Source organism: Curcuma longa, chromosome 16 (genome assembly GCF_044706935.1).
Source record: "Curcuma longa cultivar G26 ecotype Majalengka, Jawa Barat chromosome 16, ITB_CL_G26_1.1, whole genome shotgun sequence".
Classification (NCBI taxonomy): Eukaryota; Viridiplantae; Streptophyta; class Magnoliopsida; order Zingiberales; family Zingiberaceae; genus Curcuma; species Curcuma longa.
The window spans coordinates 7,384,993-7,409,426 of NC_133876.1; the positions used below are offsets into that span (position 1 = coordinate 7,384,993).

General features: G+C 38.6%; 5 protein-coding genes across 5 annotated transcripts; 3 read left to right on the forward strand and 2 right to left on the reverse strand.

The window, feature by feature from the left end:
• Nucleotides 1-324: 324 nt before the first annotated feature.
• Nucleotides 325-1,026, reverse strand: LOC141847205 (uncharacterized). Its single transcript, XM_074735191.1, has one exon. The coding sequence runs from the start codon at nt 1,024-1,026 to the stop codon at nt 325-327; it is 702 nt and encodes a 233-aa protein (XP_074591292.1).
• Nucleotides 1,027-2,020: 994 nt separating this feature from the next.
• LOC141847981 (pentatricopeptide repeat-containing protein At3g24000, mitochondrial-like) lies at nt 2,021-4,244 on the forward strand. The gene has a single exon (XM_074736088.1). The coding sequence runs from the start codon at nt 2,021-2,023 to the stop codon at nt 4,013-4,015; it is 1,995 nt and encodes a 664-aa protein (XP_074592189.1). The 3' UTR covers nt 4,016-4,244.
• An 864-nt stretch (nt 4,245-5,108) lies between these two features.
• Nucleotides 5,109-7,062, reverse strand: LOC141847993 (small nuclear ribonucleoprotein SmD1b-like). Its single transcript, XM_074736106.1, has 4 exons — nt 6,991-7,062; nt 6,809-6,885; nt 5,479-5,670; nt 5,109-5,388 (listed from the first exon to the last, which is right to left on the reverse strand). Exons 1-4 carry the CDS (start codon nt 7,002-7,004, stop codon nt 5,327-5,329), a joined length of 345 nt encoding a protein of 114 aa, XP_074592207.1. The 5' UTR covers nt 7,005-7,062; the 3' UTR covers nt 5,109-5,326.
• A 1,555-nt stretch (nt 7,063-8,617) lies between these two features.
• LOC141847236 (protease Do-like 9) lies at nt 8,618-15,868 on the forward strand. The gene is made up of 9 exons (XM_074735226.1): nt 8,618-9,307; nt 10,543-10,742; nt 10,884-11,064; nt 11,874-12,065; nt 13,238-13,470; nt 14,463-14,564; nt 14,915-14,965; nt 15,113-15,217; nt 15,438-15,868. Exons 1-9 carry the CDS (start codon nt 8,752-8,754, stop codon nt 15,534-15,536), a joined length of 1,719 nt encoding a protein of 572 aa, XP_074591327.1. The 5' UTR covers nt 8,618-8,751; the 3' UTR covers nt 15,537-15,868.
• A 2,333-nt stretch (nt 15,869-18,201) lies between these two features.
• Nucleotides 18,202-23,168, forward strand: LOC141847237 (uncharacterized). The gene is made up of 5 exons (XM_074735227.1): nt 18,202-18,474; nt 20,644-21,574; nt 21,733-21,828; nt 22,020-22,156; nt 22,751-23,168. Exons 1-5 carry the CDS (start codon nt 18,254-18,256, stop codon nt 22,926-22,928), a joined length of 1,563 nt encoding a protein of 520 aa, XP_074591328.1. The 5' UTR covers nt 18,202-18,253; the 3' UTR covers nt 22,929-23,168.
• Nucleotides 23,169-24,434: the final 1,266 nt, after the last annotated feature.

Here is a 24,434-nt window from a genome sequence, read left to right on the forward strand (position 1 = left end):
ATTTCTGTAAAAGATGGAATCCGTTATCTCAGCAGTCTCATACAATCGGTATCATAGCCATAAGAGGTAAATTGAGAAGTTACAATTGATCACGACGGAGGAAGAGACGATCACAAGTCATACATATTACAAAGATGTCATAATAGGACAAGCATACTCTAATTAATATTTCATGTTTTATAAAACATGAATAAATTCTCGAACAACAAAACAGTTATCAATTTCCGACAGCATCGAATGCATCTCCAATTGAATTTCCAAACCCTAAAAAACAAAAAAATCATTTTGACTTTATGCTATGCACAACGAGAAGAAAACTCGAACCTAAAATTCTAATTTTCTTGTGTGTTCCGTTGACTTTATATGGACCTCTTTGCCGGGAATGAACCCGTTGACGACCACGGTGTAGTCAACGACCACCGTCAACTTCACCAAATCGAAGTTGCCCAGGGCGAACTGCACCGGGGCCCGCACGTAGACCCCCAAGGCGACGTCACCCTTCCCCTTCTTCCCGCTCACGACCGCTGCCGCGGCTGCTCTGGCGCCCCGGCCGCGCACCGCCACTGCGATCTCCGTCGCGTTGCGCGGCCGCTGGAGGAAGGCCGGCAGGTCTCCGGAGCCAAGCCTGGCCCCCCGGAAGCTCACCGCCACGGAGCCGCCGTCGCTGTACCTGAGCGCCATTCTGCGGCTGGGGTTGACGAGGAGCAGGCCGAGGCCGAGGTCGGCGGAGTTGGGGGCGACGCGGCGGAGCTCGAGGTGCTCGACGAAGAAGGCCGGAGCCTGGGGATCGAAGCAGATACCCAGGAGGAGGAGGAAGACGACGAGGAAGAGGAGGACGGCGAGGAAGGCGGAGCAGAGGCACCAGCCGCTGCAACAGTCCGAGGAGGAGTGGCGGCCAGAGAGGTAGGAAGGGAGGGCGCGGCGGTAGGGCGGCGGGCGCAAGGGAGGGATGGAGTCGGGGAGGGCGGAGGCCTTATCACCGGCGGCGGCGGCGGCGGGCGGAGGGATGTCCAAGGCGTGGATCATGGCGGGGGTTGGTGGATGGAGGTGGGGTCCATGGGAGGAGAAGAGGAAGGTGACGTGGAGAGAGACTCCTGCCCTTAAGACCGTCTCTACACTTGTTGGGCGAGGAAGAGGGAGGGAGGTTTGGAATAACTTTGGATTTAGAGGACCTCGTTGCACAAGAAACATTTTAGGAGAGATTTATTTTTTTTATTTTTATATAATAAATTTGTAATTTTTAGGGGCAATCGTCGGCCTAAGAAATGCCTCATAGTTTATTATTAGTATTATTTATCTTATATTTTAAAAAGTGTTTTATTTAGCTAGAAAAGGTATTTTAATAATATTTATAGTACTAATGATATAAAATGATAATAATGAAATGACAGGGGTAATTTTACAAATAGCGTAAAGTGTTGGGGTAAAGTAAATTTTCCAACAAATAAGTAGAACGGTTAAACGGATTAATTCATGACAGGACGGATCGACCTATGATGGATCCATCATATGGCGGGGCGGGATGGACCAATCCACCACCTTAACGGGTTGAAAAATCTTCAATCTAACACAACTCAAAGCGGACCGTGAGTTAGACGGATCAACTTACGGACCTGTTAAAAAATAAAAAAATTTAAATTTAAATTGATTAAATTGAAATTTTTAAGTTTGAATTATAATTTTTAAGTTTCAATTGTAATTTAAGTGGATCAAATCTACTAATTTATTAAGTTTTTTATTTTAATTTTAAAATTTAAAATAAATAAATAAACTTTCTCAATCCGTGGGTCAACTTAAATCGACCGCAGGCCAACTCAAGCCCGTCACAAGCTAACTCATACAAATTACAGACTTAGACGGATCAATCCATCTGAATCCATCTTAAAATGGATTGACAACATTTCAATCCAATTCCTTTACATTATTTGACAGGCAGGTTAATTCGAAGGACCCAACTTGACTGCTGTATAAATAAGTGAAATGTCAGCTCCAGAATTTTCTTCTCCTGAAATTTGAATCCATGAAGAAGAAGAAGCAGCTCTGGTCGTTTCCACTCTCTCCATTCGCTTCCTCTCCCTCCTTATTCTCGTTCCTATCCACCTACTACTCTTCCTCCGCAGCCTCCGCCGCCGCCGCCACTCCGGCCGCCCTCGACTCTTCCTCCTCCGACGACCCAGACACCGGCCGCCTCCTTCCCCTCTCCTCGATCTTACTCAAGGACCTCCTCCTCAGGACCCCGCGTGGACTCCTCGTCCTCGTCCTCCTCGATTCGGGATCCCTCCGTCCCACCGCTAGCCTCTATTCCTTCCTCTTCAAGCGATGCGCCGACTCGAAGCGGATCGAAGAGGGAAGGTTCGTCCATTCCCACCTTCGTCGGTCCCGATTCCACTCCGATGTCTTCCTCCTCAACTCGGTCGTCAATATGTACTGCAAATGCGGGAGCTTGGAGGAGGCGCGTAAGGCGTTCGATGATATGCCTCTGAGGGACATGGTCACCTGGACCGCCCTCATCACGGGCTACGCCCAGAACAACAGGCCGAATGAAGCGCTGGCGTTGCTTCCGGAGATGCTTCGGATTCGGATGGCGCCCAATGGGTTCACCTTCGCCAGCCTCTTCAAGGCCTGTGGAGCTGCTTCAGTCGATAAGCATGGGGAAGAGATCCATGCTTTGAGCGTGAAGTCTGGCTGCAGTTCGGATGTGTATGTGGGCAGCGCAATACTAGACATGTACGCTCGTCTTGGAAGGATGAAAGATGCCTGCTTGGTGTTCGACCGGTTGCAATCAAAGAACGAGGTATCATGGAATGCGTTGATCGCAGGCTACGCGAGGAGAGAAAAAGTCGAAATGGCCATGAGAAAGTTCTCAGAGATGCAAAGCAGCTGTTTTGAGGCCACACATTTCACCTACTCGAGCATCTTTAGCGCTTGCGCTGGTCTTGGTGCACTAGAGCAAGGAAAGTGGGTGCATGCTCATATGATAAAATCTGGGCAGAAGCTTACAGCTTTCGTCGGCAATACGCTTCTAGACATGTATGCAAAGTCTGGAAGCATTCAAGATGCGAGGAAAGTCTTTGATCGACTGTATAATCGAGATGTTGTTTCTTGGAATTCAATGCTTACTGGGTATGCTCAGCATGGGCTTGTCAAGGAAGCAATCCACTGGTTCGAGGAGATGCGTAGGCTTGGAGTTCAGCCGAATCAAATTACCTTCCTCTGCATCCTTACTGCCTGCAGCCATGGCGGAATGGTGAGGGAAGGACAGTACTACTTCAACTTGATGGCAAGATACAAGGTGGAACCGGAGATTGAGCATTATGTAACAATGGTTGATCTTCTTGGCCGAGCTGGTCTTCTTGCTCGAGCACAGACATTCATTGGTGAAATGCCCATTCCATCTACTGCTGCGGTTTGGGGAGCTTTGCTTGGTGCTTGTAGGATGCACAAGAATGCAGAGTTAGGGAAATTTGCCGCCGAAAAGCTATTTGAACTCGACCCGCATGATGCTGGTCCTCATGTGTTGCTTTACAACCTCTACGCGTGTACCGGTAGATGGACTGATGCAGCTGAAGTGAGGAAGATGATGAAAGTTGGTGGAGTTAAGAAGGAACCTGCTTGTAGTTGGGTGGTGATCGAAAACTCTACCCACATGTTTGTAGCAAATGATGATTCCCATCCAAGAATGAAGGAGATAAATGAAATGTGGGAGAAAATTGATGCAAAGATCAAGGAAGCTGGATATGTTCCGGACACAAATTATGTGTTATTGCATGTGGATGAACATGAACGGGAAGCAAAATTGCAATACCACAGTGAGAGACTTGCTCTTGCATTTGCTCTGCTCAACAAGCCCCCAGGGGCTCCCATTCTAATTATGAAAAACATCAGAATGTGTGGAGATTGTCATTCCGCAATTAAGCATGTCTCCAAGGTAATGGAGAGGGAGATCACTGTGAGGGACACCAATCGGTTTCATCATTTCAGCACAGGTTCTTGTTCATGTAATGACTACTGGTAAGAAGAAACTACTCCTTAAGAATGGTTTGAGGTATGAGGAAGTAGTCACTTTAGCATGAGAGGATATCATGTTGTTCAATGGAACAAGCGCGCAAGATCATCTAGCTTATGAATTATTTGAAGCAGTGCATGATTGGCCAAGAAAGATGATTGCCCAGATTATTTGAGCTAGCTTTCTGCCATCTTTGTCAGGATGCCTAACAGTTAACCTTCCATATCCTATGTTATCTAGCAACTCAGCTCTCCAACCAATTGGCCAAGAAAGATGATTGCCCAGATTATTTGAGCTAGCTTTCTGCCATCTTTGTCAGGATGCCTAACAGTTAACCTTCCATATCCTATGTTATCTAGCAACTCTGAAGAAGGGAATAGAGCTCTCCAACCAATATGCCAAACTAGTCCAAAGTTTTACGAGGTAAGCTGTTGTTTTTTGTTCGAACTTGTTTTATAGGCATACGATCAATTTACAATTTGAATTCTTCTACTGTTTAGATTTGTTGAGCCTCCTACCTAACGCTGTGTAATTTTTCAATGAACATGAATGCTAAGACTTGCTTGATATTGGAAGTCCTCCATAACAGAAATTGTCTTAATGCATACTGTCTGCCAATGTCCACTTCCTATGAACAAGTACCTAGATACAATTGTTAAGCCAATGTTGAATATTAGATCAAAGCCCTTGAGGTATAACTGAGTTGGTTACGATGGAACAGAATTGCAGAAGAGGATAAGAATTCGAATCTTAACAAAGCCGAGATACTATCTTTTTCCGTCATGATCAACTGCAGTCGTAGAGTGAGTGATGAATTAAATTTATTAGTTTACTGAACTTAACAAAATAAACACTTCCATCAATCAGGGAGAACCTTAAGCATATTTGGTTAATTAGGGTCTGTTCACTGGGTGAGTTGGCCAATGAACTCTAGCAACACTATATATTTTTTAAGTGAGTTATTATTCGTATTTATGTTTTGTAGATGATATTTGAAGATTGAGAGGCCTATGCATGCACAATGATCTTTTGTGCTTCAGATGCTGTTCTTAGTAATTCCTTATTTCATTTCTAAGGGTAGAACAAGATTAAAATTGCAAGATAAGTAAAAAAATTCAGCAAATCCACAACAAGAACACACTTTACAAACCAAAATCCATGATGATTTCTAGTGGATTCAAGGTTTGGCTAATTAAAGAGTTTCCTTGGAGCTAAAATAAAGTCTTGCTTGCTGTCTTAAGCATAAATAATATTGACAATAACAGCAAGGTATTTGAACATAAACACATGCGGAAATAAAATCTGAAAAATTTGATGCTGCTAACGGCCACGGCCTCGTCCACGACTGCGCCCCCGGCCACGACCACGGCCCAGCGGTCTCCCTGGGTTTCAGATGAAACAGAACATAGATGTGAATCCTGATAGATTGAACTAACATTGAAGTGGAAAAACATCTAGAGAGAGAAGCATACCGGCAGTTGGCTTTTTCGGCTTCACCCTAGGTGTTTCCTCAACGAGTAAAGTCTCAAGGTTCAGGCTGTCAGGTAGGATATAGTACCGAATGTTATTGCCTCTCACACTGAGGTGATCAAGTGCAACTGGATTTTTCCCCTTCACTGTAAGTTTGACAGTCTTCAAGTGTGTGTTCATGCTGATATCCACACCTGTAAGAAGCAGAAAAGATTAAGCGTGATTAAACAAATGAGGGTGGGCTGTTAAAGTTAATTGTGAAAAACTGTATGTGCTAGCTTCCTAAAGCAAAAGGCATAACATCGTGAGTTTAACAATTTGAATCCAATGAAACTCGTGAAAGTTCAAAAAATTGTCAAATAAACCAAAATTAGAAAACACAATACTTGTAGCCTATCCTTTAAAATATGCATCCATCTTCAATACTTGTTCATCTTCTAAATCATTTTCACTACTACAATAGAAGCCTGATCCTCGAAAAGGCGAAGAAGATCTAAAACATGTCATATTTGCTCAAAAAGTCAAAATTAGTTTGCTCGAACATTTATCTAGAACTATTAAAGAAAAAATAATATTATTATAACAGAGCAATCATGTGCGGCACCAACACGATAGTTTATAGCTCTATCAATCTAAGGAAATCAATAACTATCTCTAGTGACTTTGAATGATAAAAGAGAAAGATTACTTGGCAGCCTAAGAAGTAACTGGAATGAGAGCTTAATTCCAGTGAACTCCAATCACCACCATCATGTTGGTCCAAACAAATTTGAAATCCAAAGTATTATGCTAGATGGTAGATGTTTGGTTGTACAGGTCTCATGAACAATTTTTCTCCCAACATTTGAGAAAAAATATATATTAAAATGAGGACCAAGAAAGCATTCTCCTATAGAATCAGTAGCAATGCCCCCACGGGTGTAGCTGAGTTGGTACTCGAGTGGTAGAATTGCTGCACAATAACAAGTGCTAATAAAAACAGTTACCAATGTAGCATCAACATTCACTTCAAGCACCAAACATGCTCAACAAGGAAGGAACACAATTTTGAATCATTAAAAACTTGAATTATCACTTGCGAATTCCAGGCGAGGGAACCGTATGTTACCAAAAAAGCGCAATTCCAGCACTTCTGAAGCAGAAACCAAGCTTATGCAGCTCAGATCCCAGCACATACCCGGAACCAAACCTCTAAAACAATCGCTTTCACATTGTTGTGCGGCGTTGAAACTATATAGAATTAACACGAATCAAAAACCCACCCTAAACCCTGGTGAAGGGTCTGGCTAAAAGCTCATCTTTTGACCAACAAGCGGGAGCGGAGAGACATACCGGTGATGGTGCCATGGACAACGGTGCCGTTCTTGAGCTCGATCGAGACGGTTTCGTTGCTCAGCTTCATCAAAAACCTAGCGCCATTTTCGCGGCGGGAGATCCATCAAAGGCCAGAAAATGAACAAAAATGCAGGAAAATCACGACAGACAGAGCAGCGAAGAGGTCGAGGGCGGCTCACCTGACGAGCTTCATCTTGGACCGATCACAGAAGAGCCGAAGCGGAGGGCAGTCGCGAGCTAGGGTTCCAAAAAATAGCCTGCCTTGGGCCTGGGAGTCGGGAACGGAAGCTTAAGAAGAGTGGAACAGACTCTGCCGTGCTCGAACAGGAAGATACCGTCCGATCGTTCTGTAGATCATCTGGACCGTTAATTACTTTTACCCTGAATTTCCACGGTCTGGCATTGCTTTTCAAAAGAATGAACATGAAATCATAGCATGATGGATCTTATTAACATACAGTGGGATCCACAGTATACAATTATGAGTGTCATGCTATAATTCTTGCTAATTAAAAATAACTTTATAGATATCTGATTAACTATAAAAGTATTTCATAGTTACACCGTAGTCAAGGCTACGAAAGTCACAAAAATCATAAAAATGTAAAAAGCTTATTTTAATAAAAATTGATAATCAAATTAAGTTTTAATTAAGTTCTTAGTAATTTTTTATACTTAATTAACATTTAATTATTATATTCAAGAGAAAAAATTTATAATCAAAAGGAGCTATTTTAATCAAAATTATTATAATACTATTATATTAAAATTTTATTTATAAATTTAATCAAAATTATTTAAAATTCTATTAAAATAATTTTAAAATTTTAATAACAATAACTAAATAGCTACTATAATATAATAACAACTAATATAATATTATAATAACTATCTAAATAGCTGTTACAACTATTATAATAATTAATATAGCACTATTATAATAATTTAATAATTATTATAAAAATTTTTAAATAATTTTGATCAAATTAAAATAAATTTAATAAGATTTAAATAATTTTATCTAAATTAATAAAAAAAATATTTTAATATAATAATATTTTATATATATAACAATTTAAATAAAAATAAAATAGATAAATTTTTTAATATCAAAGTTGCTTGTCTAATAGCACAACACCATTAAAAGTAAATGCATCTTTTAATTTTTGCCACGTCTCGTCTTAGGCGTCTAGAATAAGTCTCTATACAAAACACTAACAATCAAGTTCACACGAGTAACACGCACGAACTTAATGCTTGATTTAGATTTATTTTTTAATTTTCAAGGTACAATTATTCACCTCTCATCCTTACTTAAAGTTTTTGACTTATAATCCGGAGCTATGGTGTAACGATTAAATCCTCATCTCAAATTTACAATGACATATTATAGAAGATTTTTCCTCCAATAAAAAATGAGTTTTGAAATGTTGACTATGAATGGACTTTCGAAAGTATTTTTTAATTTATCTTGATTATCGATAAACTGAATCTCTAATTCTTAAGAGAATTAATCGATTAAAAAAGTTGAATAATTGATGTTAAAATTCGACTTGTTTCTCCATTTCTAGGATCATTAAGTGCGTGCATTAAAAGGGGTGCTTGCTTTATATAAAATGAGAACCATTCCATTCCATGGGATTTAGCAACGTGAATGAAAACTTCTCTAAATTTTATAAATTTAGCATAATAAAATCAGTGTTTATATCATATTAATATTATATTTATTATTGACCCAATTTTCTTGTCCAGTAAGAAAGAACACGAAAAGAAAAAAAAAAGGATTGAAAAGGTACAGCCACCTTCTTCGCTGCTTCCTCCTGCCATCATCTTCGTTGTTTCCTCTTGCATTTTTGTTTCGCCTTGCCCCCTTTCCCAATCCATCTCCCCCCCCCCTCCCTCCGATTAGGGTTCTGATCACTGGCCTTCTAGCGCGATCCATGGAGCCATCCAAGCGGAAAGGCCGCCGCAAGAGCAAGCGTGGCCGGAAGCTGCAGCCCGCGGCCGCCGGTACGATGGACTTCGCGTCGCCGTCGCCATCGCCATCGCCTTCGGCGTCTTCCCCGTCCCCAGTGCCGCTGCCTCTTTCCACCAGAGGCCGTAGGAAGAACCCCATCCACCTTCAGGATCCTTCCGGCGCCGAGACCTCCCCACCCAGTGCTTCTCCCAAGGCAGATGGCGAGTCCGGTCTCGACCTCGTTGTGGAGGTTGACCCGCAACTTCCACCACCCAGGTGGGGTCAGGTCGTGCGCGTGGTGCCGTCCATGGATGCCGTGGTCAAGGTGTTCTGCGTGCACACGGAGCCCAACTTTTCGTTGCCCTGGCAGCGGAAGCGGCAATACAGCTCGAGCAGCAGCGGGTTTGTCATCTCCGGAAGGAGGGTGCTTACTAACGCCCACTCGGTGGAGCACTACACCCAGGTCAAGCTTAAGAAGCGTGGTTCGGATACCAAGTATGTCGCGACGGTCCTAGCCATTGGAACCGAGTGCGATATAGGTATGGACCACTGTTCTATCGCTTTAGTCATTAACTCCTGATCGTTGCGGTGGATATTAGTCTGATTGTTCTTATGGCATCATTCTTATTCTTGCTTAGGGATTAAGATGGTACTGTTGTTGAACTAAATCTATTCCTCCGTTTAACACTTTCAAGTTTGCTTTCGATACCGAAAAATATATTCTATTCTTCATATTAGCTGGGATTTGTATCTTATACTTTTGAGTATGACGATATTCATGATGCTTATATGTTATATTAGTTTTCTGGGTAGGGCTGTAAATTCGATTGGCAGAATAGAACTGATGGTTAGAATTTTTTGGTCTATGTAATGCTTTGTTCTAGCTTCAGGAACCACTATTTAGATTGTTGATTTTGAACCATGTCAGGTACATCCTAACATCCATAAAGAGCAACTATTTTTGATATATTGATTGAGTATTCATAAATAAATAAAAAGATGAGGACTGAATGGAGAGTATATGAGTTTGTTCCCTTCCTCAATCCAACGTCACAAGTATTGAACTAAAAAAAAATATCCATTGAAACCTTAAACGTGCATTCAATGTGAGTTGAAGAGTTGAGTGCTCTTAGAACAGTCCATTTCTATTCTTGTTTTTCTTCTTCTTCTTTTTGTTTGTTTGTTTGTGTGTGTGTGTGGGGGGGGGGGGGGGGGGGGGATCATTTTGTTTCTTCTAGTCAGCTGGTCATATCCAAATCACATATGGAAGGTGGATCTAACAAATTTCCCTTTAATGGATAATCAATTTGGATAATGATAATAAACTGCTTGAGAATATGTTGTGTTTTTTCCCCCATATGAGAAGAGAGATACAATCTATGCAGTTGACTGGAAGAATTGGTTGACCCATTGTAAGCTAAGGCATTAATGCAATTGTTTTAATTGGGGATGTTGATAGAAAAACTGTGGGTTGATATATATGATTTGGTTTAAATAACAGAAAGAAATTGGACTTTAGTTTTAGTATTCTTATTTGGCTTCTCTTTGAATTTGTATGGACATAGTCAACTTACATGACACAGATTTTGATAACCAAACTGCAAACTTGTATGCTTATTTTTCTTATTATGTACCCAACTGCTGATTCTTACCTGATTATACATCTAAGTGATTTCTTCCAAATTGACTGGATGTGAATGCCATTGATGGTTAATATTGAGTTCATGTGATTTTTTGAATTGCTACATTAAAAATCTTAAATTTCTGGTTGCAGCCATGCTAACGGTTGAAAATGATGAGTTCTGGGAGGGTGTTTCTCCTGTTGAATTTGGTTCATTGCCTGCGCTCCAAGATGCTGTAACTGTAGTTGGATATCCAATTGGAGGGGATACAATTTCTGTTACAAGTGGTGTTGTCTCTCGTATTGAGATACTTCCCTATGTCCATGGCTCCACAGAACTCTTGGGCCTACAGGTTTAAATTGAAAATATTCCATCTTGCAGATTTTTGTTTGTGCTGTTAGTTCCAGTTGTGCCATCAGTTCAGAAACATGCCCATTTATTGGGAATACAAATGCACTTCTTTACTTCAATTGCTTCATTTTGTCATTGCCAGATAGATGCTGCTATAAACTCAGGAAATTCTGGAGGCCCTGCTTTTAGTGACAAAGGAAAATGTGTTGGTATCGCATTTCAATCTCTTAAACATGAAGATGCTGAGAATATTGGCTATGTCATTCCAACTCCTGTCATCATGCATTTCATTCAGGATTTTGAGAAGTCAGGGGAATATACAGGTACTCGAGAGATATACATAGCTATTTCTTCTCTTGCTTTTTGGTGATTTTAATCAACCTTTCCTCTTAATTAGTTGAACACTGTTCCTACTTTGAGGCCTTTTGTTGTCTATGTATAGTTTATCATTGGAAATAAAGTTAGATCCTTTTAGTGTCCAAGAATCGATGATGATTTCCATAATCACATGTCACAAAATTCCAACCGTCAGTAGTCATCTTTATCTGCTTTAAGGTTTCTGAAATGGTAGACGCTAATGAATCAATTATGTCCCAATTTGTGACTTGTTCATACAAAAACTAGGATATTCTAAAGAAATTTGGAATTTTTATAAAGGAATCTTTCAATCAAGTGAAGACAGTTGGCACATTACTTATTTATGATACTTTCTTCGAAATCTAACCATACTACAAAACTCTGGTTTGCATCTTTTATCCTGTTCTGGATTTTGACATTGCAAGACCCAACCTGTCGAATTGGTTCTGCATTACATATTTGTGGCTCAAATTTCAACTATTTGTACCTCTTAACTTCACTTATCGTTTGTTCATGAAAATATCTGTAATCCACCATGATTTGCTTTCAGCTCCTCCTTCAACTGTCATCTATTATATTGTCACATATGATGCTACAAAATTGATATGAATGGTAATGCTGACTGGATTAAGTCTTTCTTATTCTATATGTTTATTTATCACTCTATAATAGTAAATTTCAGTGTATCAAAACCTAATTGTGTTTTTTTTTGCTTGGAATATCTCATCATAAATGTTCTGTTATTTATACATTTATTTGGAATTCACTCTTACAGGATTTCCTATATTTGGGGTTGAGTGGCAGAAAATGGAAAATCCTGATCTACGGAAGGCAATGGGAATGACCTCTGATCAAAAAGGTGTGCGGGTTAGAAGAATAGAACCAACTGCACCTGAAGTTCAGTTCCTGGAGCCATCTGACATTATCTTGAGCTTTGATGGTGTCAACATTGCTAATGATGGAACTAGTAAGACAGCTGATGGCTATGATAATTTCTTGTGCATCTGTTACTTTTTTAATTGTTAATTCTCAGTTTATAAAATTTTACACATAACAATCTATGCAATATACATACAGATGATCCTTGGCTGATTCTCAGTTTGAATCAATCATGGGTAGCTTAAGGCTGAAGAATCAATTCTAACTCTTTAGTTTGGTTTATATAATCCACATTTCTAAAGGGAACAATATCTGAATAAGCATGAGCGTTTTATCACATCTTTGCATGGTTTGGTACCATGTAGCTAACATAGCATCACTAATGGGATTTTGTAGTCTAGGCTATCAAGCTTTGATTTTTTACTAGTAAAAGTTAAACAACTGATGGTGAAGCTTTGGCTATTCCTATTTCAGCTGTTAAATCATAGTAAAATTGTGAGATTGGAGTTGGGCATTGTAGATGCTTTCTATTGATCATATTTCTAATTAAATAGACATTAAACTGGATGAATAGTCTTTAGTTCTAGTCGACACCATGCAAACCCTGAAAAATATTGATCTTAGTTGGCAGAGATGACATCAATCTGGTGCAAGTTGCTGCAATGCACGCCAACCAAGTTAATTGTGTACATCCTTTATAAGTATCTGTTTAATTCCAATGGCTACCACTTCATTAAGTATGTAAACTGTAGCTTATTCTCTATTGAAGATTTATATTGTCAAATAATTTATTTCTAAATTTAATGAAGAGAAGTAGGATAGTTAAAGGAACTTAGCTTGTCATAGTTCTATGTTTTTTTTCAGGGACCTACAGAGATCTGGATTTGATTATTTTTTCTGTCTGGAAATATTTGAGTGATCATGGAAAGATACTATCCTATAATTTTTTTCTTAGAGGAACAATGAATAGAAGTTTAAACATATTCTATGATACCAAGAAGAACCTCTGCGTGGAACAGGCAAAAATTGGTTTTACTGTAGTCTACACCCATGTTTGTTTCAAGGTACCTTGGTTTTGGGTTTCGCTTTGCACAACGCTTACTGCATTGTATGAACATAATGTGATTCTTTGAAATTCTGATGATTGTGAAAAGCTTGGATGATAAATACATCAAGGATGCTAACAATTTCCCCTTTTTTTGGGAAAAAACTGTTAAATTTGTATTGCATGGTTACTTATTGTCTTCACGGTGATTGTAGTTCCTTTTAGGCATGGTGAACGAATTGGATTCAGTTATCTGGTCTCTCAGAAGTTCACTGGGGAGAATGCTGTGATAAAAGTTCTACGAGAATCTAAAGTTTATGAGTTCAACATAAAACTTGCAGCACACAAGAGACTTGTTCCAGCTCACATCAATGGGAAGCCTCCATCTTATTATATAATTGCTGGTTTCGTGTTTACAGCCATATCTGTTCCATATCTTCGTTCTGAGGTGCACTGAAAATAGACTCTTATATATGAACAACTTTCTTTATGTAGCACTCTTTGACCAATACGATTTGTTCATTTTTACATCTCATTTCTTTTATATAGCCCTGTCATTTTCAATCATATAGATACAAATTGCATGGAAAAAATCTGTTATGCAATGGTAAATATTTTAAGCATCAACAATACTGCTTTATTCTGAACGGTAAATTCTTTACCAGTTCCTTTTGTTTTGTCTGCACTGTTCTGAGTGGACAGTAGGTTATCATGTATGACAGCTACAGCTATTCCTGAACCCTGAAGTAATTAGCCTTGATTTTTTTCTTGGATATGGAATCTCTAAACTTTTGTTGTCTTGATATTTTCTTTGATTAGTAGGTTAGAATCTGGTATTATTTACTTGCAAGTTAGTATTGCATTTACATTTTACACTTCACCTTTTGCTCCTTAGCAACTGTCTTCTCATTGGCTTCTGATTCCACATCACGTTTTAATACTCATACTAAAATTAGGTAACTATAATTCCATGCTTGAAAGATCAGTACATGTTCTTTAACCAAACACCTCAGGACCTCCCACTTTGGGGACTATGATAGGTTTATGGACTCGTCAGTAAAACATGGTTCACATGCAAGTGTTGGACTAATAGAGAAGGATTTTGCAAACCATTAATTAAATAATATGGGGAAAGAAAGGTATATGCTTGCTTGGAAATCTATACTTCTGTCCCTTGAGTGTTTGAGATTTTTCAGTATCAAACATAGGGAGAAGAATGATCTGAGCAAATATCATGCTGTGGTTGAAAAGATGATTATATCATCCAGGATGTAATAATTGTTGGACTTTTCTATGATATGACCTAACAGATTATGCCATCCACGATGGAAAAAGTTTCATTTGTGTTTCTGTTGGCTGGTATATATCTTAGTGAATATTGTGTTTCATATAAGATAGTTGGCTCTGTCTATGTTTTTTAAATTGATTCTTATTCTTCAGTACGGGAAGGACTACGAGTATGATGCACCAGTGAAGTTGTTGGAGAAACATTTACATGCAATGGCACAATCCCATGACGAACAACTTGTGGTTATCTCCCAGGTTTTTGTTTATTCCATGAAATTGGTTTGTTATCTTTTTGGTTTTTGGGAATGCTATTTTGCACTATAGATTTACTTATTTTGCAAAATTCCAGGAGTTTATAATCTGAAAACAACCTCAGATTTAAAAAAAAAAAATTAAACTCACTTTACTCTGCTAGTAGTTCAATATCAACAAAATACCCAGAGTTCATGAACCCTATATTCTTGCAAAACTACAGGTTATTATGTGCATACACACATATACATTATATTTGGTTTTTGACTCTAGATAGGAAGCTCATAACTTCTAGAATTTTGTTTTACAACTAAATACAAGAAAGCTTCTGATTAATTAGCCTTTTATTTCAGGTGCTTGTGGCTGATATTAATATTGGTTACGAAGGCATTGTCAACACTCAGGTGAAATAAAGTTCCTGTAGATTTTATTCTGTCACTGCATTTAATTGACTATGATGGCAGTATATGGTGGACTTATGACAAACTTACCATTTTTTTAAAAGATAAGACTGATTTCATACTCACTGTGCTATTTTCAATGTCTTTTAGGTAATGGCTTTCAATGGTAAACCTGTCAAAAATCTTAAAAGCTTGGCAAACATGGTAGAGAACTGCAATGAGGAGTTTTTGAAATTTGAGTTGGAATATCAGCAGGTATGTCACTCATAAGCACCAATTGGATTCTAAACTTCTTATTGCTACTATGGTGTCAGCTTGAATTAATATATTAGTTTAAGTGCGCTTTCACTTCTTTTAATCTTGATGCCCTACATTTCTTTTCCATGGTACATAAACTCTAACCTACCCTGGAAGCCTTGAAATTAGTTTTGATTGGTTAATGTTAGCACTAAAGTTCTGTTATATATGTCGACAGATTGTAGTCCTCCAGACTAGCAATGCAAAGGCAGCCACACTGGATATCCTTACAATGCACTGTATATCTTCTGCAATGTCTGATGATTTGAAGTCATGAAGGTGGTGTCAGGAACCCTTTCCCAGCATTTTTTTGTGTCTAAGTTGATTAGTCAATTGGTTGGATGCCAAAGAACAGGCAACTTATTTCTCGAATCAGAACGTCAGTCCTCTCCTATATAGTTATACTTAGGAATCCATTGTCTAGCTTGTTTCCCAATCGTATTTTTATCCTTCATCAAGGAGTTCTAGCTTCTTTTGTGTAGAGAGAAACCACCTCATTTGTTAAGATCCACAGCATTGATGATGGCTACGGAGGAACTTAAATATGTTATTTGGTTTATATAATCAATTTGAAGAAATAATAATATTTTAGGCCTGGGGAAGTCTCAATCCTGATGCTTTTATATCTTTTACCATTGTCGAGCCATTCTCAGAGTGTCGAGTCTTGACAACTAAATATAATTGCAAACAACCTACCACTATGTATCGGTGATACTCTAAATCATATTTGAGGCTCATTCTGGGTATATCATACCAATTGTCCAAAACTATACTTTTGACTGTTATTTGCCAATAGATTCAAGTAAAACCTTGCCAATTCCAAGATAATCCTGCAATGTGTCTAGCAAAGGAAGAACAAGCAGGAAGAATTTTGGTTTACATATGAGCAAACTAATAGCTCCATGGAATATTTTCTCTGTATTCTATAATTTTGTCATCCACCAGCGTGTTTGTTTCTAGTACATTTTGTTTTAAATATTCTGATTCAATCTTGGGGTTGTCCAGATGCATCATAATCTTGCACTATTTGTTGCCTTTTGGTCTTTTGCATTGACTCGGAGACATATATACACTAGTTTTGCCGCGTGTCTTGCTGCTTCAGTCATTTGCTTAGAATTTTAAACTGCTTTGGAATGCAAAGTTTTTTCTATTTTTCCAGTTTGTTGCTTCTAAACTTTGCAAACTTCATTGTGGAAACCATCCGGTGGGGTTTTTGAAGTTGTAAAGTTTAAGAGAAATCTCAAGACTGGCAAATTGTGGGGTCAGATGACTTCTTTGTTCAGTTAGTATTATCGATATCTTCGTTCTTCATCCTGATCAAATAAATTGTTCTGGAAAATCTTTTGGGAAACCTCCTGACTGTTATATCTTGTGATCTCTGATCCTTGCTTGAGTTCTGGTAAATCAAATAATATTTTTTATTTTTTTAAAAAATAATAAATAATAATAATTTTGTTTTGTTAATTAAATAATCTTCTTTCTCTCAATAGTCTATGTGTATTTTTATTATTTTGCAGGATTATTGTGTTATATTAAATTCTTTTAATGAAGAAGTACATGCTTAACCTTAGATAACCAACTATATGTTTCTGAATTATGTTTTTGAAGTGTAGTAAATTTTTAAAATGCAAATATATTTAGTTGAAAGTTTTTAATAAGGATATATTTATTTTACTAAAGATATTTTACTAAATTTTATCAGATGAATTATCTATTAATGCATGTGCATAACTGTTTGATAGCTATTTATGAAATACATCAACTGTAAGTCAATTCTGTTATTTTAAAATAATTATGCACATTGTCTACATGGATTTTTATTATGAAATTTGATCTCATGCTGTAATGTGTTTGATTTCGAGAGAAAAGGGATTAGAAAATAGCTTAACCATGTGAAAACCGAAGTTAGTCCCATAATCCCCTAATTAGGTACAAAGAGTGAAAAAGAGAGAGTCGAAGTGTAATAAACTCTCGTTTTGATAGACAAAAAGCAGTCTAAAAAAAATCAAAGGTATAGCAAAACGAAGTGGTAGTGATTTTCCTACCTAAATAAGGAATAAGTTTCATAGTTAGCTTTGCTCGTGGCTTATCTCAGAGTCTAAGACTCAGTAATAGCGATCTTTTCGACGAATAATATCAAACAATAAGGGGTGGTATTTTGTTAAAAGACATGAAAAAGAAGGTATAGGTCTCGATCACATGGTCGAGTATGAATCTTTTCAATTACATTAGTTGTAAATAACAAATGAAGGGGCAATTGAAGAGCTAGTCTATTGAGTTTAAAAGTGGAAAGATCTATAAGGGTTTAATATAGGTAATAATATGTTGCATAAAAAGTCAGTATGAAAAGCTAGCATGATAGATACAAGAGGTTGGGTTCTATCTTGCATGCAAACCCCGTGTCTGTCATGCTAAATGGTCATACCCTTAACATAAAGTGTTGATTATATCTATCCAAACTCCTTTTTCATAAGAAAAATATACCCAGTAAACACTGTAGAAGCCTAAAGTTAAGCATGACATACTCAACTGTATGGAATGGATGTATAAATGTGATTGAATGGGTGTTATGTTAAATTTCATACTACATTTGTCATATAATAAATCAGTGCTCTTTTCATAAATGATCATAAACAGTGGACTTTGTACTAGGCCAATTTATATCCGGTAAACACGGCCTAAAGTTAAGCTGGGTTACCTAAAAACATTTGGCCCCTTTCTTAAACCTCGACCGGATCTAATTCACAGAAAACTAACATCAAATACGCTTACTTTATACCCGACCCAGGTACCTCAATGGACGAGTCTCAGCAACGTAGGCCCCAAAGAGGTACCTGCAGGTGCTTCGTGCGGGTTTCTAGCGATCGAGTGAAAAGTATTGCAAATAACCCTCTCTATCGTGCTGTGAAGAAGCTTCGCCATTACTGGCAGCAGTTGCCAGATCCACAGCTCGAGCCCTTCGTCCTCGCCACTTCCCTTCTCTTCAATCTTCCAATGGCGCGCCTCGATCCGTGCATTGCTCCTCCTCTTCTCGGTTTCGTGGTTTTCTGTGGCATTCTCCTCGCCCCCTTCGTGGACGGCTCGGTGCACAGCTACGTCGGCGAGAAGTTTGTCCCCAAAGGCAACGCCTTCGTCCTTCATGGGGGTAGCGAGGGACTCTACGCCACCGTCCCCGGTGGCAACGCCTCCTCCGGTAGCGGGGAGTCCTTCATCCGGTACTTCTGCTTGTCCTTGTTTGTTCGATAGATCTGAGGTGTCTTGATTTGGTTCCTGGGTTTTAAGGTACTGTGGGGACGGGATCCATCGAGAAGCAGGAGATAGGGGAATTGAGAGCTGAATTGTATGTTGGGGGGAAACAAAATTTCCAACATTGAGTAGTTGTTTTGTGGATCTAACACTAGGATCCCTCCACGACTGGAGGTATTAGTATGAATGTGATTTCCCAATGAGTAGTTTTTTTACTAGATTCCAGATTGTTATAATTTGAAATGGAATCAGTTAGAGAAGTGAAATATCATAGACAATCTATTGTAAAGTGACACCAATTTCATTACACGGTTTATATCATAGAGAACTCAACATCAAATGGACTAAACCCACAACAAAAACAACAAATGACTAGTAATACCTTTAATTCTATCCTCAGGTTGGATAATAGATAATATCAATGCTGAAACTGTCACATAACTTATCTTGAATAAATCATAAATGTGGTATGTAGTCAAACTCCTACCTTTTTGATTTTAGAAAATTGTTACATGATTTGGGAAAACATCTCACAAAAAGGAAACAAAAACTAACATTGCAAGGCAAGTAGGTGTCAATTCCTTCAACCTTACATCAATGCATCGAAAAAGAGAGATAGGATGAGGTGAAACCCTAGGAGAAAATGTCTTGAGTGGACATGTCCTTCTATAGCATGACATCACACAACGGATGGATAAAGGTGGTCTGATGTGGTCATTGAGTGGATAAGGCGTGATTCTAGGAGATTATCTCCTGAGTGGGCTTCTCCTTGCTATGAGATAATATCTGACATGCAAACTATAGGTAGAAGGAAAGCACTCAATGAGAACTGATTGTTGTTACTAAGGTTAAAAGGGTTGTCAATGCACAACAATGAGACATAACTTCATGGCAGACAAGATCAACTCGAGAACCACCTACTATTTGGGATTGATTCCAAGGGTTAAATAAGGATCAAAACCCTGACTTGAATATTAGACAAGCTTGAGCACCAAAGTATCTTTTACTGAAGCAAAATTATGCAGGTTTGGCACAAAGAGATGGTCAACATGCCAATCCGCACATTGAGACTGAGAGAAGCACAGCGCTGATGCTAGCACAGAAGATGATAACTCTCAATGGATAGGATTGCATTGGTTCAAGACTTCTGGAGGATTGCTTGGTGCTGCTGGGTGGCTGCGATGCTTGAGAGGGAGGAAATAGATGGAAGGCTATTGCCGAAATCAATTGCCTCACCCTTAGGACATTGCTGTAGGAAACCTCATGCTAAACTGAAATTCTTGTACCATTTGAATAGGGAAAAGAGGTATTGTATATAATGTTATTTTTGGAAAAGCACATGTATTTCTTGGTACACAACACTCAACATAAAACCTAAAAAGATCCATATGGGACTAAACTCACAACACCACAACTGAATTAATAACTCATAATTCCTCTAATGGAGAAAATCCAATCATTTTATTCCTGAGTTAACTAGCATTATTCTAGAGCAAATTTAATAGAATTGGATTGTATTAATTCAAGGAGATCCAAAATATCAGAAGATCTTAAGGTTTCATATCAATAGAACACTGTAAGGTTTTGAACTTTTAGTAATATTTAGTGGCTGCATAAACCTCATACCTATTTTCATTTGAATTATGTGACAAAGTCTCTTCCTGTGAGTCAAATCTGTAAGTCAGTTTTGAGTCCCAAGTTACTGTTTTCATTTTTGGTATATCACACCCTAGTTCTAGTTCACTTAAAAGTTGAACATATGACAATGTTCATCCTACAACATGATCTAAACAAAGAAGTACCTTCATTTTTAGCTAGATATTAAGACTTAAGTGGTCAGATGTGGTGTCAACAACCATTTGAAATGTTTCTACTTTGTGATCTGAATAGATAATTGAGTTATAAAATCATCGCTCCCTCTTTCTATTCCCAATATGAGGCTGCATGGATTGAACCTCTTCAAATTCTGCACTATCAGGAGCCTCATATATTGGGATTCACTGTTTCTTTTAGTAAAGGACAAGTAGTTTACTTGCTTCTTCAAAAATATCTTTCTCAAAGTGTTTTGTGTGTTTTCCCACTTACTTTTCATGGCAAATCCATACTTAGTCACATGTTGACTTTGTTTCCTTTTTCAGCTTTGATAAGATTACATTCACACGAACTGAGGAAGCTGCTCAAAGTAGTAAAGAGACTGATTCTTTTATGGTGCAAGCAATTGTGTTTGAGGTAGAAGATCGAGAAATAATTGGTGGATCAGCCTATGGTGGACAACGAGCTATTTGCTGCACCTCAGATCTGGCGAAATTAGGTGCTTGCACTCAGGGCACAGTCATCTATAGGACTAGCAAACAAAATCCTAACTGGCCTAAAGTGATAACTGCAACTTTTAGTGCAAAAAATCATGTTACAACTTTGCCATCTCACAGTATTTCCATCACAAGAACTGGGATGTACAACCTGTATTTTATATATTGTGATCCATCACTTGAAGGATTGGTGATAGAGGGGAAGACTGTGTGGAAAAATCCTTCCGGCTATCTGCCTGGAAGGATGGCCCCTCTCATGTATTTTTATGGGTTTATGTCTTTTGCATTTGTGATACTAGGAATATTTTGGTTCTCACAGTATGTGAGGTTTTGGAGAGAGGTTCTTCCACTTCAGAACTGCATAACACTTGTCATCACATTAGGCATGCTTGAAATGGCATTGTGGTACTTTGAATATGCTGAGTTCAATGCAACTGGTCTCAGACCGATAGGAATCACCTTTTGGGCAGTAACCTTTGGCACAGTAAAGAGAACGGTGTCACGAGTTATCATTCTTGTTGTTTCTATGGGGTATGGAGTTGTCAGACCTACTCTAGGGGGTCTCACTTCTAAGGTGATTATGCTGGGAGCAACATTTTTTGTAGCGTCGGAGATACTTGAGTTGGTAGAGAATGCAGGTGCTGTAAGTGATATAGCTGGAAAGGCAAGACTGTTTTTGATTCTTCCTGTGGCACTACTGGATGCATTCTTCATTCTGTGGATATTCACTTCTCTTTCCAAAACTCTAGACAAACTCCAGGTACTTGAAGCACTCCAGTTTCTCCTCGATTCCAGTGTCTATGGAATCTAAGTTCACTTCACTTACTGCAATTTTGTTTACTGCATTTACACCATTACAACTTTTAGGTTAATAATATGTTCAAAGATATTTAAGAATTACTTTGTGGTTCTTGACAGGCTAGACGGTTGATGGCAAAGCTGGACATTTACAGGAATTTCACAAATGCTTTGGGTGTCGCTATTGTTGTATCTGTTTGTTGGATTGGATATGAGGTAATAAAGATTAGTTCTGCATATGTTGTCATCTTCAACAGCAGGGACAAATACAACCTTTATGCTCCTTTGACCTCAATCGCAAAGAAACTTGTTTATCTGAAAAGAAAATTTTCCACAAACCCACTTGCTTAATATTACAATTTCGTATATGACTGCCTACACAATAAGATAATGCTATTTTCCTGCAGGTTTACTTCAAGTCAACTGACATATACAACGAGAGCTGGCAGAGGGCTTGGATCATTCCTGCCTTTTGGCAAGTTCTTTCCTTTTCTGTTCTCTGCGTGATTGCTGTTCTTTGGGCACCCTCCCAAAATTTAACTAGGTAAATTCCTGGATCTTGGGGATCCTGCAATTCTGCTAATTTTCTGAACTTGGGGATTAAGCATATAGGCAAACTCCAAACATTGGCAGTGCTTTTCCTATCATATTATACATGAAATCGCAGCTACTATAATGTATCTTCTTCTCTTTTTTTTGAAAAATGCTTATAAACTTTATTATGCTCAAGAACACTGAATAGCACCAACCTCAACTAGTCAAAGAACAACTTGTAGGGTTGAAATGCATTAAAGATTGACAATGCTTAGGATAAGCAGTGCTAGTGTGAGCCTCGAGACAAGAAGTTGATACCCATCTCTGCCTGGATCCCCCTAAACTATTTTGGTCTTTGGAGAACCGGTCCATTTGATTGTTGTGCTCTGATCACAAGTGTTACAGACTTGGTAGTTTGAAAATAGTAGTTGTAGTTGAAAAATTTGGACAAAGAGAACAAGGTCTTAGTAAACTGTTGATTGCTTGCAAAAAAAGATAGCAATGATATTCAAGAAGATAATCTTCAGTTCACACTGCATCTTCAGAATGCAGCATTTTCTGCAAGTGCTTTTCAAATTCACTCTTTCTTTTTCTCCTCTTTTAGATTTGCTTACTCAGAGGATGGATTCGAAGATTTTGATCGAGAAGAATCCCTCTCGTTAATAAAACCCGGACCAATTCCTCCAAAAGATACTCACAGTTCTACTGATGCCAAAACAACATCGGGCTTCAACACCACCGACTCACACAATGAAGACATTGAGGAAGACAAAAGGGAGTAGCAAAATCACATCATCTTCATCTTCTTCATCTCTACCCGCATGTAATTGCTGGTTCATGCCATCAGAGAATTCAATAAGCAGTATCAAATATAACCTTTGTAGTGTTTATAGGGACCTCTTGTTTTATCTTCTTCATTTAGACCTTTATTTATCATGTTGTATACCATGGCCGTGTAGTTAATTTTGATTTCACATTTCTGATCAAAATATTAGTTGGATTGGCTGTATAAAATTGAGTTTTTTATGGCTTCAGTTAGGTTTTTCGCATTTGAGCTTCAGATTCTTGGCTTGTCACTCATTTTGTAGTTCAACTACTAGTTGCATAAATTCAATTTATTAGGTCTATGTGAAACTTGTGGAGTCATGGTGTAATGGATACGCTTACTATTTATGTGTACTTTGTCGATTCTTTACATTTTCCAGATGTAGTTTATATCTTATAGATCAATGTTCACCACCCACGTCATCTTATTTTGCGCTTTTGCTACGCTACCGGTAGAGTTGTCAAACGAGTCAATTCATGGTGGGACGGGCTCATGACGGGTCCATCATATGGCGGGGTGGGGAGGGGAGGGGGCGGGCCGACCCACTAATTTGGTGGATTGAAAAATTTTCAATCCAACTAAATTCAAGGTGGGCTACGAGTTAAGCAGGTCAACCTACAAGTATGTTAAAAAATAAAAAAATATTAAAATTTTAAGTTTGAATTATAATTTAAATCGATTAAGTTGAAATTTTTAAGTTTGAATTATCGGACTCACAGTTTGCTGGTCAGAAGAGACAAGCTCAGGAGTTAGAGACACAGGATTCTTCAAGACGGCAGAAGAGATATAGATTATCTTCAGGATCTTCGAGTGGGTTTCAAAAGGACCAAAGAGAGGATGTTATGGGGGGAAGGTGTTTCCGATGTGGATCCAGTAGTTATCATGTAGCAGATTGTCCGTTAGATCGGGCTGGTTGCTATGATGGTAAGCATCTTAGTCATATAGCTGGAGAATGTACTTTGAAGGCTCAGTTGGAGTCTATCAATGTTGTATTTTCTACAGGACGTTCTACACAGCAGCGATCGCAGAGGATACAGAGAACCAAAGTTTCTCAACAGCAGCGAACCCAGTCATCTCAGTCGCAGATATATCTATTACAGGGGAGGGACCATGCAGCCATACTGACGACATACCAGTACCCTACCAGTTCGGAGACGCAGTATCCTCCACAACATTATGTGTCAGCGGTGCCATACATATTACCGACAACGCCACAGCCAGAGATATGTTATTTAGCTATTTCGATACAACAGCAGTTATCAGCAGTACCGATTTCTTACAGTTTGCCTTCACACCATATTCCTCAAACGACATCAGCACCTCAGAGTTAGAGTTCGACGGAGTGGAGACATCCTACATCTCATCCTGTTACACAGTCGTCCAATGCAGAGGTTGGACGTGCTCATGCTATCACTCGGGAGGCGGCGCAGCGGGCCGATGGATCGGTTTTTCGTGGTATGAT

Bases quoted from the DNA above. Each gene is read 5' to 3' on its own strand.
- LOC141847236 (XM_074735226.1), top strand. From the start codon at position 8,752: ATGGAGCCATCCAAGCGGAAAGGCCGCCGCAAGAGCAAGCGTGGCCGG. The intron at 14,565-14,914 runs GTTTTTGTTTAT...CTTTTATTTCAG, and splicing joins AACTTGTGGTTATCTCCCAG to GTGCTTGTGGCTGATATTAA. The intron at 15,218-15,437 runs GTATGTCACTCA...ATATGTCGACAG, and splicing joins TTGAGTTGGAATATCAGCAG to ATTGTAGTCCTCCAGACTAG.
- LOC141847993 (XM_074736106.1), bottom strand. The intron at 5,671-6,808 runs GTATGTCTCTCC...TGCTTCTTACAG, and splicing joins TGTCCATGGCACCATCACCG to GTGTGGATATCAGCATGAAC. The intron at 5,389-5,478 runs GTATGCTTCTCT...TCTGAAACCCAG, and splicing joins GCCGAAAAAGCCAACTGCCG to GGAGACCGCTGGGCCGTGGT.
- LOC141847981 (XM_074736088.1), top strand. From the start codon at position 2,021: ATGAAGAAGAAGAAGCAGCTCTGGTCGTTTCCACTCTCTCCATTCGCT.
- LOC141847205 (XM_074735191.1), bottom strand. From the start codon at position 1,026: ATGATCCACGCCTTGGACATCCCTCCGCCCGCCGCCGCCGCCGCCGGT.
- LOC141847237 (XM_074735227.1), top strand. From the start codon at position 18,254: ATGGCGCGCCTCGATCCGTGCATTGCTCCTCCTCTTCTCGGTTTCGTG. The intron at 21,829-22,019 runs GTAATAAAGATT...ATTTTCCTGCAG, and splicing joins TTTGTTGGATTGGATATGAG to GTTTACTTCAAGTCAACTGA. The intron at 22,157-22,750 runs GTAAATTCCTGG...CTCCTCTTTTAG, and splicing joins CCCTCCCAAAATTTAACTAG to ATTTGCTTACTCAGAGGATG.